This window comes from Astatotilapia calliptera, chromosome 19 (genome assembly GCF_900246225.1).
Source record: "Astatotilapia calliptera chromosome 19, fAstCal1.2, whole genome shotgun sequence".
Classification (NCBI taxonomy): Eukaryota; Metazoa; Chordata; class Actinopteri; order Cichliformes; family Cichlidae; genus Astatotilapia; species Astatotilapia calliptera.
In genome coordinates this window covers 8,724,736-8,740,121 of record NC_039320.1, presented here as the reverse complement: position 1 = coordinate 8,740,121, position 15,386 = coordinate 8,724,736, and the positions used below count along the sequence as shown (strand labels likewise).

Below are 15,386 nucleotides of genomic sequence, written 5' to 3'. Positions count from 1 at the left end.
TCTTCCACCACGCTGCAAATGAGAACTTATTTTACATCTAACATTGCTACAGAGGCGCTTTAATGGAGACGAAAATGCACGTCACTTTTTATAGAGTGAAATGCGTGCACACTGGACCTATTTGCTTTGAACTTTTCTTAAACAAGCTGCAGGATTAAAGCGACTGTTTCATGTAGCTATGCAGGGGCATACGCTCACACGCACACAACTAAACCACTATGCATCTGCTGTAGAGGAACATCCTGCCCCACACAGACTAGCATGCTCGCAAGCTTGTCTGTCACATTCAAAACCCATGTCTGAACCACAGGAAATACGTAAAACACGCACACACATAAACATAGACTCATGCGTGCATACACGCACACGTAATAAAACATGCTGATACCAGTTTGACATACTTGCTGCAGCTCTGCAAAGAAAAACATGCAGATGTGCAGAAAATGCACAAATTACACAGGAGTTAGATTTTAGCGGTAACCATGAAATGGTGACACGAAACAGAACAAAAAAGTATGAGAGCATTCCACCTGCGTTAGTGCAGGTGATCCCGATGATGCATTGAGGTCAATGGGATGAATTGGGTTTGTGGCAAGACCGTGGCCTGCTCTATTCTGGTCTGACTGGGGCTGAGATGTGTGCGTGTGTGTTGAGAGTTGGGGCATTTGGGGTAAATGAGGTCTCGGGTTTACGGGTGCTTTTATGTGAGGCTGCAGCTCTTCAGCCCTCCAGCTGCTCTGTTGCCATGATGTGGTGCCTCTGTGTACCTCAAAGCTGAACGTAAATTTACCACTCTGGTGAATACGAGCGGTTCGCAGAACACACAGGCACAATGTGATAAGCACTCTCAAGCAAAACATCATAAAATTAGGAGGCGCTCGGTGGGGTGTTTAGTGTTGTCTTTTCTATCACTCCTCTTCCTCATCTGATTTTCAAAGTAATAGCCACTAATGTTTAAAACAAGCAAAGGCAGCATTATGTCATGTCGCAAACACAGAAAGGAAACCACTGCAGTGCTCACAATTCTCTATTTATGAACACAATGAGAAATACTCGGAGGAAACTTGGGATAGAGGTTTGCACGCTTTCTAAACTAACTCCGGTCACTGTGTGTGTAGGCGTTAGCTCCAAAAGCTGCCGAGTTGTGATGTTGTGTGTCAGAGAATCTGCCAAAAGCTGACGATTTTGCCAAGAAATTAAATTCAATTAAACTAAATCAAATTAAATTAATTATTTCTGGGATAGGTTCATCAAATTTTTGGTAAGCCTGACATCTTTTAGCCGGCACACAACCTTCAGGAAATAACATCTACACCGGCTGGAAATCTGATTGAAGATTCTCTTCAAAGACTTTACAAATTGGGTTAGCTCGGCATTTTTCTTAAATATTTGCTCATATTTGCCTGATATAAATACTTAAATAAAAAACAGTTTTAGAGTTTAACTAGTTCAGATTTAGCAGAATTTTGATTTATACATCCAGAAGTAGCTCTTTTATTTGCTCTTATATATGAAAATATAATGAACAGTAATATGATATGATGCATACAGTATACATTCATTAATTATGGGAGTAAAGAAATTGACTTGATCAGCTAGAAGCTGCAGAAGAATCTGGGCTTGAACCTTGGCCAGGACAAACCTGGCCTAGAATAAGACACGCTCTTTATTATTTATTTAATAATACAGGGTTGGGGTTAGGATCCTAAAATCTTAGAATATTAAATTTGATGATGAAAACAACACGTTGATTAAACATCCAGTACTTAACACATTTTTTAAAACCTTTTTAACCCCATTTTAAGCCCCAAACATCATTCTAAAATACATAAATCGCCTCTATTTAAAGTCCTATAACTTCCTTACCTTTCCATACCTGTTAGAGTGCTTTTAATAGGCTTGGTTATATAGTGGGTGCACACTACTAGACTGTAAAATGTTAAATTTACTTTTTCTTGAACTACTTTTACGTCTCAGCTACCATCCAGACTGTTGCAATAAACACAAAAGATTAACCAACTGGTTATCCTTTGTGAGGGCAGTAGACTAGACAGGAAGTCAGAGAGAGAGAGAAAGCGGACGGGGGGGAACGACGCAAACAGGAAGTGGTCTCGGGGGACTCAAACCTAAGCCCCGGCGATGGCCTTTTGGCCAAGACTCAACCTGACGAGTTATCCCAGCACCTAAAGAGAGCAAATGTATAGGTTCTGTCACGGTCCCCGTGTCTCTCTGGTTGGCCCACGCTGGCTACAGGTTTTGTTGTTGTTAGTTTTGGTTTTTTGTCTCTCCTCCTCCTCTCTGCCTGGGTGGAGCTCATTACGGGCTCTCACTCTTGGCCCACGCACCCGTGTGATGGTGTCCACCTGCGGCTGATCTGGCTGATTTCCCCAGCTGCTATTTAAGGCAGTGGCACAGAGCAGCTCACCGCTGGAACGTTGAACCACCTGAATTCTGGACCGAATCACCGGACCTGTCCAAGTGGGGCAGTGTGTGGAGTGTTGGAGCGAGTGCGGCTGAAGAGGAGTGTGTGTGTGCGGAGGAGCGGTGGCGGTGCCTGAGTGGAAGAGGAAGCGTGTGTGTGGATTCCCCCCCCCCTTCTCTCCCTGGAGCCCTGGACCCCCTCCCAACTCACTGTACATATATTTTGCACTAAGGTGATCCCTATTGTAAATAAATCCCCTTTTTGTTTCCTTGAAAGAACTGTCTGCGCGTGAGTCCGTTCAGTAGCCATGACAGGTTCCAAATTATTTAAAGTTGAACCAACTTGGACAATTTTCTCAACAGATTCCTCTTTAGCTGAAGCACTAATTAATACAAGTATGTAGTGCTACCTATTACACTGAAGGTTCTGAGGTGTCTTCCTGTTAAAAGGGTGTTTTCCCTTGCCTGTCACTTTATAAAAGTGGAAAGCTGTAAAACAAAGTTAATACAGTTTAAAGTTTCTGTCCTCTTTCAGTGGGCCGATTCTGGCCCCCAGGCCTTATGTTTGACACCCCTGTCATAGGTGGCCGCCTGATTGTTGGTATTTTTTCTCTCAATGATTGTACGGTCTTTACCTTACTACATAAAGCTCCGTGAGGTGACTGTTGTTGAGATTTGGAAATCAAACGGAATTGAGTTGAAAATTAATAAAAGCAAATCAGATTACGACTTCAAAAATAACTTATTGGGACAAAATGCACTGTTTTTGCACTTTCATTAAATACACAGGGGCACCTGTCTGACGTTCAGCCTGCACGGCTCTTTGCCAGAAGTTGCGTGAAGCCTTTGAATCAACCTGGTGTAAAGGGAGCTGGATGCGCAGTCTTTGCGTTGGCACAGTTTCTGAATAACAGGAAGAGCTTTGGTTAAGGGGGTCGGATGGAGACTTTACTACTTGCAAACATGGTAAATATGTCTTAAAGGGTCGCAGCAGGTGCCAGGGGCCCAAAACTACACTGAATGAATTCAGCCACATCCCTCACCTGGCAGCTGGAACAAAGTTAAGCTTTAATCTCCTCACTCAGCTTATCGTTGCTGATCGTGACCTAATGCAGGGTCAGCTTTCTCCAGAAATATCCACATTGGAGTGGCACAGTTCTCCTTTATTTAGCAGCCACGGGTTACCGTATACTGTACGCGCAGCGCTCCTCGGGATCTCTGGGATACGGCCTGCTGCACCGTGTGTGGCGACACGGCGCCCCCGCTGCCCCTCCTCTCAGTGCGGTTACCACAGTCTCCATGTCTGCTGGAGCCAATAAATAAATAATGGGCCTGGCGATCGCTTCCAACGGTGATACTGCATGCTGAAACCGCTGCATCTGGGAGTGCCTCGCTGACAGTGAAAACAACAACACAAGCATGCGCGCACACACGCATGTAGACACACAGAGAGACACTACAGATTAATGCTGAGCTGGTAACACTGAACTAATTTCTCACACAGCTGCAACTTTCTTTTCTAAGAACTCTCTAGAATAACAGCTCGGGCTGCTCAGCTGCTTCCCGGTTTATTTGAAGTGTGACACGTTAGGAATGTTTTACTTTTTTTTATTTGTCTCTTACAAGGTCCGATGCCCACTTCCTCTTTGGAGTGCCAGTGCTTGAGAATTTCCAGAAGTGTTTGGAGTTATATGTAAAAGGTTTTGTCTCGGAGGCTATTTTTACATGAAATATGGGCAAGTTAATAAATGACACACTGTAAAAAACCGCTGTACACCAAAAGCACTCTAACTTAAACGTTTAAGCAGATCAAGCTCACGTTTTACTAACTTTCTGTAAAAAGAAAGGATTTTTTTTACGATAATTCCCTGTTCTTTGCAGGGAAATAGAAGATTAACAGGAAGACACTTTACATTTTACAATATAACAAAGTTTTTTTCCTTGTTGACGGCCTGGGAGTCATGGAAATGTAACTGCTCGAGTTCAAATAATTAATTTGGAAATGCTGTGAAGTTATTTCAGTTATTTTGTGTTTAAAAACAGCATTTAAGGTTGAGAACATTCAGTGTCTTTACACTAATAATTAAAAAAACTGTTAATTTACAGCATAACACCCCATCGTAACACATTATTCACGCAGAATACAAAACAAAAAGTACGAAACTTGTTATTACGGTAGACACACTGTAAAATACCAGTTTAATGCTGTCAAATGACACCACCACTACTTTACTGTAATTTGACGGGGAATTTTGACTCTGAGTACTGAAAGCAAACTGGGACACTGGTAGGTGGAATGAGCATTGTAACATAATTAAAAGAAAATCAGGGAAATGAGGTGTGAGTGAGAAGTCAGGACATTGGACCCGTGTACGCAGCCCAAAAATGGGCTCCCATGGCCTATCCTAGAGCGCAGGCAGGATCATGGTGTTTGATGCAATGACGGCCACTTCATTATAAAAGCCTCCTCAAGTCCCACGCTGCATTCCACGTTTATGGGGAACATATGGGGAAGCCTGCAATTTTTAGACCACAAAATAAGCCCCTTTGCAGCTGGACGCACGACCGCACTGAGTCCTTTTTGCTTGCGAGCCACACCCGAGAGGCGTAGGACCACTGACAGTGATTAAACCACCACAGTTTTCTCAGCAAAACAGGAGTTATATTAAGCTTAAATACAGGGGCTTGATAAACAAGGCCTGGGCAGGGGAAAAAAAGAATTGAGAGGAAGACGGCCACAATGATCTTGAGACTATTTTCCCCTCACGGTCATGGGCAGTGCAAAGCCATGAGATACATTTCAAAACATGAAGCAGATGTTTACCTAGACAAAGAAGAAAAAACACACAGTAGACTGAGGCCTCGACTCCGGCGCTTTCTTCAAATGTCAAGTTTGGACAGCAGGAGCTAGTTCCCATTCTTGCACAATGCTGTGGGATGGCTCTTTGCATATATATGTGTGTGTGTGTGTGTGTTTTCGTTTTTTTAGCTTTTCCTTTATTTCTCAGTAAAAATCCAGATGCAGTGTCTTTGTTTCCACAAGCGGACAAAAACAAGGAAATTGACAATAATCTAAAGCAGTCTGCCTTTTTGGAAACAAATAGCAGAAAAATATATTTCTCACTTTAATGAAATCTGAAGAAGAAAACATGACTTATTACCAGCAGCATGTCTCGCTTGCACAAATACAGCCACATAAAATGATTATAAACCGAAACAACCACGAGGCTCTGTACTGTGAAACCAGTACGCTGCACTCCAGCAAACACGGACGAGACCAACGCAGAAGGCGGGAGACCCCTGGCTCCAAACCAACCAAACCGAACCCCCGCCTGTGACCCCAAAGAAGCTAAAAATTCTAACTGACACTCATCAAAAGTTATTCTTTTTTTTAAAGAAACAAAACAACATTTAAGGTTAGGGTTTGGAGATGGGTTGGGGTCCAACCTCCTTGGGCTGAAGCTCAAGACTCTAAAGTATAATACAGCATAAAGGTCTGGAAACCCCGTCTGTGGACTTGCAGGTTTTGCCCTCCGGGCCTGTGTGACAACACTACCTCTTGTTCAGCAGGGAGACATAGAGCTGTAATCTGTCAGGGCTGGCAGGCCAGGGCCGAGGCCATGTCGGGAGGCAGGAGAGGTGTTAGAAGAGGAAGCTCCGCTGTGTGTGAGGTTAAGTCAGAGGCCTATAGTGGCCGCATGGACGGACTGATAAAAGCCCTGGGGCCACGGCTGTGGCCTCAGCGTTCGGCCACACTCGCTGACACGCCGTGTCATTTAGCCCGCGCTGCCGCCTAACTCAACGGCAACTGCTCATTTACAGGGCAGTGCGGCCTACCAGGAAGAGCGGCAAGCTCTCCCTCTCTCTCTCTCACACACACACACACACGTTCAGAACATGGTACTGTATATACACATACAAACACATGCTGTGGTCCATGCAGCAGGTTTGTCCAGCAATTAGCAGATGTGGGCTGACATCCATACACAACAAGGTGTGAAGCAGAAACAGAACAGAAACATGCGCACACACACGCACACGCGCGCGCACACACACACACAGGTTTCCAGGGAAAGCGAGTGGGTCACATGAGTGACCAGACGGTGGTTTGGGTCTGTTGTCCCATGGCCAGACATGGTCAGTGTGTCACTGGGAGACAGGAGAAAGGAGAGAGGAAGTGAGCATCCCAGAGGTCTGCAAATGCCAGTTATTTGCACACACATGCAGATGCTGTGCTGCAAGATCGCAGCCTAACAGTATGGCTGCACACAGTAACTCTGCTAACGAGAGCCACCACGGGTAAAAAAAACGAACTCACATGGAAATATTAAAAATAGTTTGAGTATTTCCAATACGCACATGAAGAGCTATCTGTCTAAGTAAGCACGATTTGCATAGTTTTCCCAGGAGATGTAAACAGTGAATAACGTCAGGTGCAAAGTTCATTCTGAAACTTTCATTTTAGAGCACGGTTTCTTTTTTTGGTACAGTCTAAGGTGTAAAAAGAAAAAAGACATAGAAAATATTTTATCTTTCCTTCATAAATAATAAAACACTGTCAACAACAAAACAGAAAGTTTGAGGCTATAGACCAAATAAAAGAACGTTTGGTGTATTACAGTCGAGGTGATGCACAGCCAAGTGCATGTGAACAAAGTCATTTTGAGAACACAGCTTAGATATGGAGATATGCACATGCATCTTCAATAGAAATGAAGTGACAGATAACACCATGAGAATTTACTCAGTGATGATTCTATCTCATTAATTATGCTCTAATTTGCATCAATATCACCTGATGGTTTATTTTGATATCTTCTTCCCACCGGTCTGAAACAAAATATACCGTAGAAACAAAATCTCTGTTAACTATCTTTTTGCCTGTCGTGCCGCGCCTTAATTTCTCTCGCAGTCTGAAACTACATGAACCATTTCCTGTTTTGCTCATAACTACAGATGAAACTTCCAAATAAATAGTTCAAAATCTCCAAAAATAACACAATATGTGATATGCTATCACATATTGGGCTCACGCCGTTCGGGTAGTACAAGCAGCCACATCAGTGAACACTTTTCCGTTCTTAAATTCAACCCAGAAAATGAAAAAGTGTGAAAACCACAATCAGGTTAAATCGCTTTGCACTTTCACAGGGGAAAGAGACTTCAGTTGCCCGCAAATACTAAAGTTTTATAAAAATATCTTTTGTATTGCATAAGGAAGTTCAGGTTAGAAAAAAAAAAGGGACGCATATAATTAATATTTAAAGATTTTGAGACGTGGACACAAAGTTTTATTTTTGCATTATGCAGGTTCAGCTGTGTGAGAATTAAATGTACATGAATATAAAAGAGGGCAAAATAAAGAGAGGAAAAAAGGGAACTTCAAAGGCTGATGGCAGAGGAGAGAACCCGGGCAGAGTCGAGCCGTTCGGCTTCTGATGAGACTAAGATTATGATACTATCAAGTGGTAAGTGAGGGTGGAGGTTTTGCAGGCCCAAAACCACCGGTTCTTACAAACACAGATGTGCCGTGAGTCAGACAAACATAAAACTAGCACAGGACACACATACACAGTATACACAGCATGCTCAGTGTTGTTCGGCAGTTAGAGACAACACTTTCCTGTCTCCTCAAGCCACAGCTATCTCTCATTTTCTATTTCTCCTCATCTGATTCAGTCCTGTCTTTTTCTCTCTCCTGTGTTTGTCTTGGGCTTAATACATCTGAATGTCTCTTCAGCTCCTCTGCAGTGGTTTTTAGTGCTCTTTCTGCAAACCTCAGTGAGCCACAGCGACGCAGGCCGCTGCCTGGTTTGAACTCAAAAGAAAATAGAATATTTCCAAAACTTGGACGACCAATGAAAAGTGAGAATGAAGACGGCGAGTCAGAGAAGAAGAACCATGGAAAGTACAACCCGAAAAGAGAAACCAGAGAAAAGGCAAAGACGATAGGAGAAGACGGGAGGGAGGGGAAGGAGGGTGGGAGGGAAAGGCCCGGTGACCTCACGTGACATGTGACGTGGGCTCCACCACTCACGGAGGGGAGTGTGTGTCTGTGTGGAGGATGGCGAGGAGGATGCAGATAGACTGTGGCTTTTAGCCTTTTACTAGCACTGACGCTCCAGTCAGGCCGCCACCATCGTGGAAGAGAAAGAGACAGACCACGCTAACAAGCTAGCTGGCTAACCTCAGACCTTCAGGCCGCTGACAGACCACCACAAAAGCGGCCCCCCGCCCCCGTCAGCCTGCTTACGCCACCCGGGCACCGTTAGGTGGGGCCCCCTCTTATCTCCAGCCCTGGTGAGTCCACCTCCGCACCTGGAGACCCAAATGTTGATGCCTGCCTTTGTTTAAACTGTTTTTCTCTCAACCACATTTGCTGTTTCTTCTGTTTCTTCTTTCTTTCTGCCTCTGACCCTCTTCTCTTCACTTCTCTCTCTCTCAAATGTCTTGTGGTGCTGCTGCTAACACATGCTGCTGCTCTCTCTGCAAGCTTGTGGCTTGGGATTCCTGTGGTAGTCACAAACCCTAGATTCTTGGTTGCAAAGAGTCTCGGAGCTCCAGGAGTTTTGTCCTCTTGTGCTCTCCTTCCTCCCTTCACTTCTTTTTATGCTACACTTTTATTTTTGTGTTTCAATCCTCCTGTTTCTTGCCCCCCTCTCTCAGAAGTCTGTGGAGATTGACTTCAGCGAGGGCTCCACACCATTCTGACTTCTCTGTCATGGCATCCAACAGCATCTTTGACTCCTTCTCCAACTACAGCAGCAGTCTACTAAGAGGTAAGTGCTGATCCTGCCCTCTCCACTCTGCTCTGCTCACCCTCTGACCATTGTTTTCAACGTGCAGTGCTGTCAGTTTGACAAAAAAAGCACTGACAGTTCCACAGTGAAATGTGAGAGTTGCTTCTTGTAGCGTTTGAATGCATTTATCTGTCTGTCACGTGTGCTGTGAAATAGGTTCATAAAGGAGGGTGTGATTTGCACAGTAGCTCTCATCTGATATGTCCCATAAAGGCCTCTCAGCTCCTGTGTTTTCTGTAGGCTTGATGGAGTAGCGCCATAATGGGATTCTCACCACAGACATTCATTATCAAGTGAAACTCGGCGCTCTCTCAGTGAGAATACGAGCTCAGAGGCTCCATGTGACTGGGCCCCTTACTGGAACACGGCAATACAATAAAAGAGAAAAGAAAAAACATATTAGGCTCTCTCTGCTTTACTTCCAGGAGGTACTTTTGGTCTGTGCGGTGAGGTGAGTGCACTATGCTCGGTGACGAGCCTCAGTGAAGAAGCCATTTGTTGCCATGGCAATTCCAATCAGGCGGCTTTTTATTTGCAGTTAAGCTCTCGAGATGGAGAGCGAGAGCGCAACGTTTACCTGATTTCAGTCCTCATCCTGTTTATTCCCGTAAGTCGTGAAAAACACTGAGACGAAGCAGCGTTGACACTCGAGTTGTTAATCCGACGGTGGCCGAGTTTTTCTTACTGTTCCTCAAACAGCCACCGAGACAGCCGCTGAGAGGCAATAGGGAAAAAAAGGAGATACCCCCGCCCCCCCAATTAAGGCCTTGTTGCCGTGTTAATTAGAGACAGCCACAGGAGAAGCACTACCAGTTGGTAATTGTTTGCAGAGTATATCTTAAAATCTGCAGAGCCTCACACACTCTGTACATCTGTGTCTCACATGAGAGCAATCCTCTGATATCCTCAGTGGAACCGCAGTGACAGGAGATGATGTTCTAGTGTTCTCACAGCTTCTACACACACTCAGGCATTTATAGTTTCCTCATGACAAGCTCAGGCCCCCCTTTTCTTCTCTTTAACCGCTGGATCTGCATCCCTTTATCTCCTCACCGTTTTACAGATCAGTGTGTCACCAACTTCAGGGTTCACGCCTGCTGTCTTTTAACCTCTAACGTAATGTGCTTTCGGGGGACCTGATTTTCTTTTTGTTTTTGAACCCTAGCAGAGCACTGAGGTGGCAGAAGGAGACAGTAGGTCAGAAGGGTGGGGAAAAGAAGAGACGAGCATTTAAAATGGTGATCAACCATTGGAAATCATTAGTGAACATGCAATATCCTTTTACAATTCGCTCTGTCAGGAGACTGAAACCGAACTGCACGAGAACAAAGGCCAAGACTCATTAAATCCCCCAGTTCAATCTGAAAGCATTTCCAACCAGGACTACCTCATGTAAGCAAAATACCCCAGCGGTTAGTTTAACAACTTGCATTACACAGGCAAAGCAATTTGGCCAATGCTCTCTTTTTTAGACTCAAATCAAACTGAAATTAAGAGGAACGGTTACAGAAAATCAAGAAGACTGTTAAATGTCTGGCTTCCTGAGCTCTGACTTTAATGCAGTGTGACGTGAAGCTTATGGAAATACTGCATTCATCTCCTCAGATGTCAGGAAATACTAGCATCTTATTCATTTAGAAAAACACAGTCATCCAAGATCATTCTGATCTTTAACATGTCTTGTTGTTTCAAATCATGTTACATTTTCATTGGAGCTAAAAGGAAACAAAGACTGTAACAAAAATATCAGCACCATACACAGACGGTTTCGGTCTATAAGTGTTATTTCGGTAACTTTAGATATTTCAACCGATCTCACAGAGCAGACAGACGACACATGTGATGTGCAACATCAGATGCACTTCGCGTGAGAAGCGAGAGGACGCCTCACCTCAGAAACCTCAGTCCTCCGCTAAAGTTCATGGAGACACAAACACACACTGAGACACACATGAGCGCACAACACACGCACAAAGGGAACAGACACCGTTGCTCTCGTCAACTTTAACTTTGTATAGATCACAAGAAAAAGCTAATAGTCTGATAGCACGTTGTGAAAGAAACAGGCAGCAACGGGGAGAGCTTTGCGACATGGTAATCTGATGCAGACTCGCAGAGCTGCTGCAGTTTGCTGATAAAAACCACAATGAGGCTACACCTGCTAACCCTTACACATTAGCACCACTATTTAATCAGAAAGCAGCATTTCTGAGACCTTTTGAAAAAAAAACCAAAAAAAACCAAAAAAAAACTCGGTAGCTCCTAAAAAAAACACTGGACTTTCCCCCCGTGAAGCAGGGTTGTATAAACTTTACTGACTTTTCCGATCCTTAGTGCTGGCAGCGTTTGCATCAGGTGGGGTACCTGCCTTACAGCAGCTGTGTGCTGGGTCATTTCCTTGGCTCAGTAGCTGTCACCACATTTCCCTCCACTTGGAAGGGCCGCTGTGTTCCCTGCAGGCTGTTTTACATTCAAGAGTCCCATTTGATTTTTTTTAACACTCTTGGGAGCCAGCTCCCTTTGTGGTGGAGAAAAAGGCCTCAGTTTATTAGGGTGGGAATGGTTTTATATGTTTGGCTTATTGAGCTGCGTGAATTGAAGTGAAGGCTCGTATGTGAGAATGAGTTGTATTTTCGAGGCTTCTGGGAGGTGGTCTTGTTTGCTCTACAAGTGTTAGAAAGGGGGAAAAGGCAGTATGAGAAAAATACCCTTTATATGCATCAAAATGAATCATTCACAGAGGATAAAACTTACGATGAATTTCTGCCTCAGAACCACTGACAAATAAAAAGGCCTTATACAGTAGCTCAAAAAAATGGCTATAAATTTAACTGAACACATAGCCGGCCTCTGCTGAATTTATTAATAACAAGTCACATGGTGAATGTTTTTTTCTCCTCTCTTAAATTAACATGCTTGATTGGAGCCCGTTCAAAATCCTGCTGAGTGCGAGGCCCCCGAGTGACGCCAAAACAAAAAGACTGGCTGAGCTGGCTGAAATCTGTAACAAGATATTAAGAGTTCCAATATTTTAAAGTGAAAGCAAATAATAGAAAACGCATGACAGCCACAGAGCGGCGAAATCCTGTCTCCAATTTAGCCCAGTGTAATATCTATTTATAAAACTCTGAAGGCATATTGGATGGAAGCAGCGCTCTGGACTTGATTAGGGCTGTAAATGTTTTTGAAGGTACTTATTTACTTTTTGGTCCGTCTCGCTGCTTTCACCGGCTGTCAACACAACGTTATGGGGCACACTTTTAGTGGGAGGGGGTGGGGAGCGGGAGGGTTGCCAGTAAGATGGCTTCCAGGTAGAGCATGCAGAGGGGCGTGCTGATTATGTGGTCGACTAATCCTAAACGTGCCTCCGCCCTTGCAGACTTTTGGGTGAAAACAGCGGCTCTGCACTGGTCAAGGTTAAAGCTGTGTTAAGTGTAGTAGTAAATACAATTTTCTGGTGGTTAGCAAGCGACCACAGGGGCCAAATTCTTTGCAGCCAATCTGATAATATGGATTTTTGTTTTTAAAGGTTTCTCCGACTTTAAAAAAATAAAAAAGCGCTCTGAAAGGTTGAGCAACTTCTTTCAATAAACACTCCCGGCATGTTTCTGTGAATCTGCTGGAAAGTAAACTGGAGGTGTGCTGGCTGCGAACCGGCATCCTGCGAAGGGTGCAAACGATCCGAGGCTGCTGCGCGACTCGGCTCCTCGCACGTTAAACTCTAATCTGACCATGCATTGCTGCTGTGAAAGCAATAAACTTCCTGCGGGTGTGTTACCGAGAGAAATCTGACGTTTGAAGCAAGAGAACTGAAAATGCACTATAGTCTTACATAAGAATTACAGAGCGTTTTTTTAAAAAATGACTGAAAAATTTCCTGATATGATGCAAGAGATGTCAGAGGAATTTATGATGTCTAGACCAACTTCTTCGGGAACAAACTATATGTCTGGAGGAAAATATGCAGACTTGTAATTGGATAATGAGGTGGAAATGATCACAATATAAAACTCTCGAGCTTTATTTCTAAAAAGTAATGCCCATACCGGATGAGTCTCTTCAACTTTGGTGAGTCATCTCTTTACGGTTAATTTGCTTCGCTTACGAGCTGATGATATTTCATACGTTAAAATGATTAAATCCAAACTGTTATTAGACTCTTCATGATCTCATTCATCCTGCACAGTGGACAGCTAAATTAAGGAAAAGCTCCTCTTGCAATTTGGCTATTTAATTTTGTTTTAAACCTACGCCCTAAACCACAGGCCGGCCTCACAGCTTATTACATGGTAAGGCTGGGATTGCAGAAAAAACAGGAGTATTATTGTTAGCTAATTTATGTATTATTAACCTAAATTTATGCAGCAATTATGCCGGTGCATGGAATTTGCTTGCAATTTTCGGCAAAACTGGAAATAAGATAAACAATTCTTAGTAAAACCTGAAATAAGCATTTGTTTCATCACAGGCTTAGTTTGCTTTCAGGGATTTGGCTACAATTAGAGAGCCGTGTCCTGCGCTTGACTCAGATGAAGAGGACTTGTTGTTCGGACCCCTCCCTTTGTCGTTAGGCTGATGTTGTCGACAGCATCTCTTCTGCGGCAGTAAAAGAGGTGAAGCAAAAACTGCCTGTGACTAAGCACAACGCCGATTCCTGCGCACTTTTGTTTTTGACATTACAGTCGCATTCTAACCCACAAATTACTTTAATGGGCAGGCATGGGTCTGCGCCGCGGCACATAAACTGACTCAAACTTATGGAGATCCCACATGTTCAGAAACATATCAGCAGGCAGAAACTTCTAATTTTTTTTTTTAAATGAAATGGCGAGCAAAGAAAGAGTACTTTATCATGTGTGAAAGGTTAGCAAAGATCTAAGGCTCAGAGCAACTCATTCTGTCACCATCAGAAGGATTAAAGGCAGTGTTTTTCACAGACAAAAATCCTTCCTCCACACTGAATCTTCACTTCATTATGACCAACTTTAATCATGCTCAAAACATCCTTATAGCCTATCCTCCTTCCCATAAGCAATAAAGAAAACACTTAATTACGGTGGAGGAAAAATGCAGATAATGATAGGATGTGAGCGGCTGCAGGCAATGAAATGTTTTCTGATTCTCTATTTTCCTCCATTTTCCCAGAATTTTTTTTCTTGACTTGTTTACATACAGCTAATTGTCATTGCTGCAATAAAACATGTTTTTTGGGTTGCTTCTTCCCTCCCCTCAAACATAACTTTAACCACAGGGAATTGATTTTTGTGGAAAGAGCATTTCAAAAATGGGATTTTAGTTTTCTCTCAGGCTCATCGGGGGAAACGGATGAGTAACGATGCTGCAGTAACGCGCCAACTAAATGTGCTTTTTGTCTTTAGCACTGAAGAGGGTGGGGGTGGGCAAATTGGGAAAAAAACCCAAAACAAAGACGTATTACTATGACCAACATATTACTGAGGAATTAGTCAGACATCGTGGGAAAAACGTACTGTCTGAGATGTAATGACTGATATCACTCTCACATAGTATTGATACTGCCAGTTAGCTTAGCTTAGCAAGTGTGGCAAACCTGCGTCTGGCTTTAACAGTTTTATTTCATAGCTACAAAAGCTAAAGAATAATAATGACAATTGGCATCATGTGTCTGACGGCTCTGTGGTCAGATTCTGTGTCTTTTGAAGCGCTCAGTGACGAGGAAGTCGCAGCGTCTGGATAAGAAACAGTCTGACACTTGCCCCCCTCCCCCCCTTGTAAAAGCCAAAATTAGTTTTACGCTTTGTTTCTCAATTAAGTTTTTTCTTCCAGTATATTTCCCAAAATGTCTGACTACTCGTTTAAAAAAAGATGTTTCCTTAAATTAATTTAAAATTACTATCTACTTCCTCCACAAATGCTGCCCGTATATTATTCCCGTATTTGTCTACATTGTGAAACTTCATGCAGAATTAAGATAACGATCTCCTGTCCCTGTGCTGCAGCAGGTTTTTGCCCTAAAGTAAACTCAGGGAGCCTGTACTTTCTCTGCAGCTGCTCACTTCTGTATTATTTCAGTAGGAAACACCATGCCAGGGATTCCCCCTCAGCTGTGCAGCAGAAGTGGCCCCTCCATTTCTTCTCCTTAGTCTGTCTGCACTGAGGTCACTCTGTCTGCTGCAAATACCGTTC

General features: G+C 43.5%; 1 protein-coding gene across 1 annotated transcript in view; it reads left to right on the top strand.

The window, feature by feature from the left end:
* The first annotated feature begins 8,521 nt into the window (after positions 1-8,521).
* Positions 8,522-15,386, top strand: part of runx3 (RUNX family transcription factor 3) — a 46,203-nt gene continuing 39,338 nt past the window's right edge. Inside the window, exons 1-2 of the mRNA XM_026151549.1 lie at positions 8,522-8,721; positions 9,088-9,200. Coding sequence (XP_026007334.1) covers positions 9,143-9,200 — 58 coding nt within the window. The 5' untranslated portion in view covers positions 8,522-8,721; positions 9,088-9,142. The remainder of the gene's footprint in view (positions 8,722-9,087; positions 9,201-15,386) is intronic.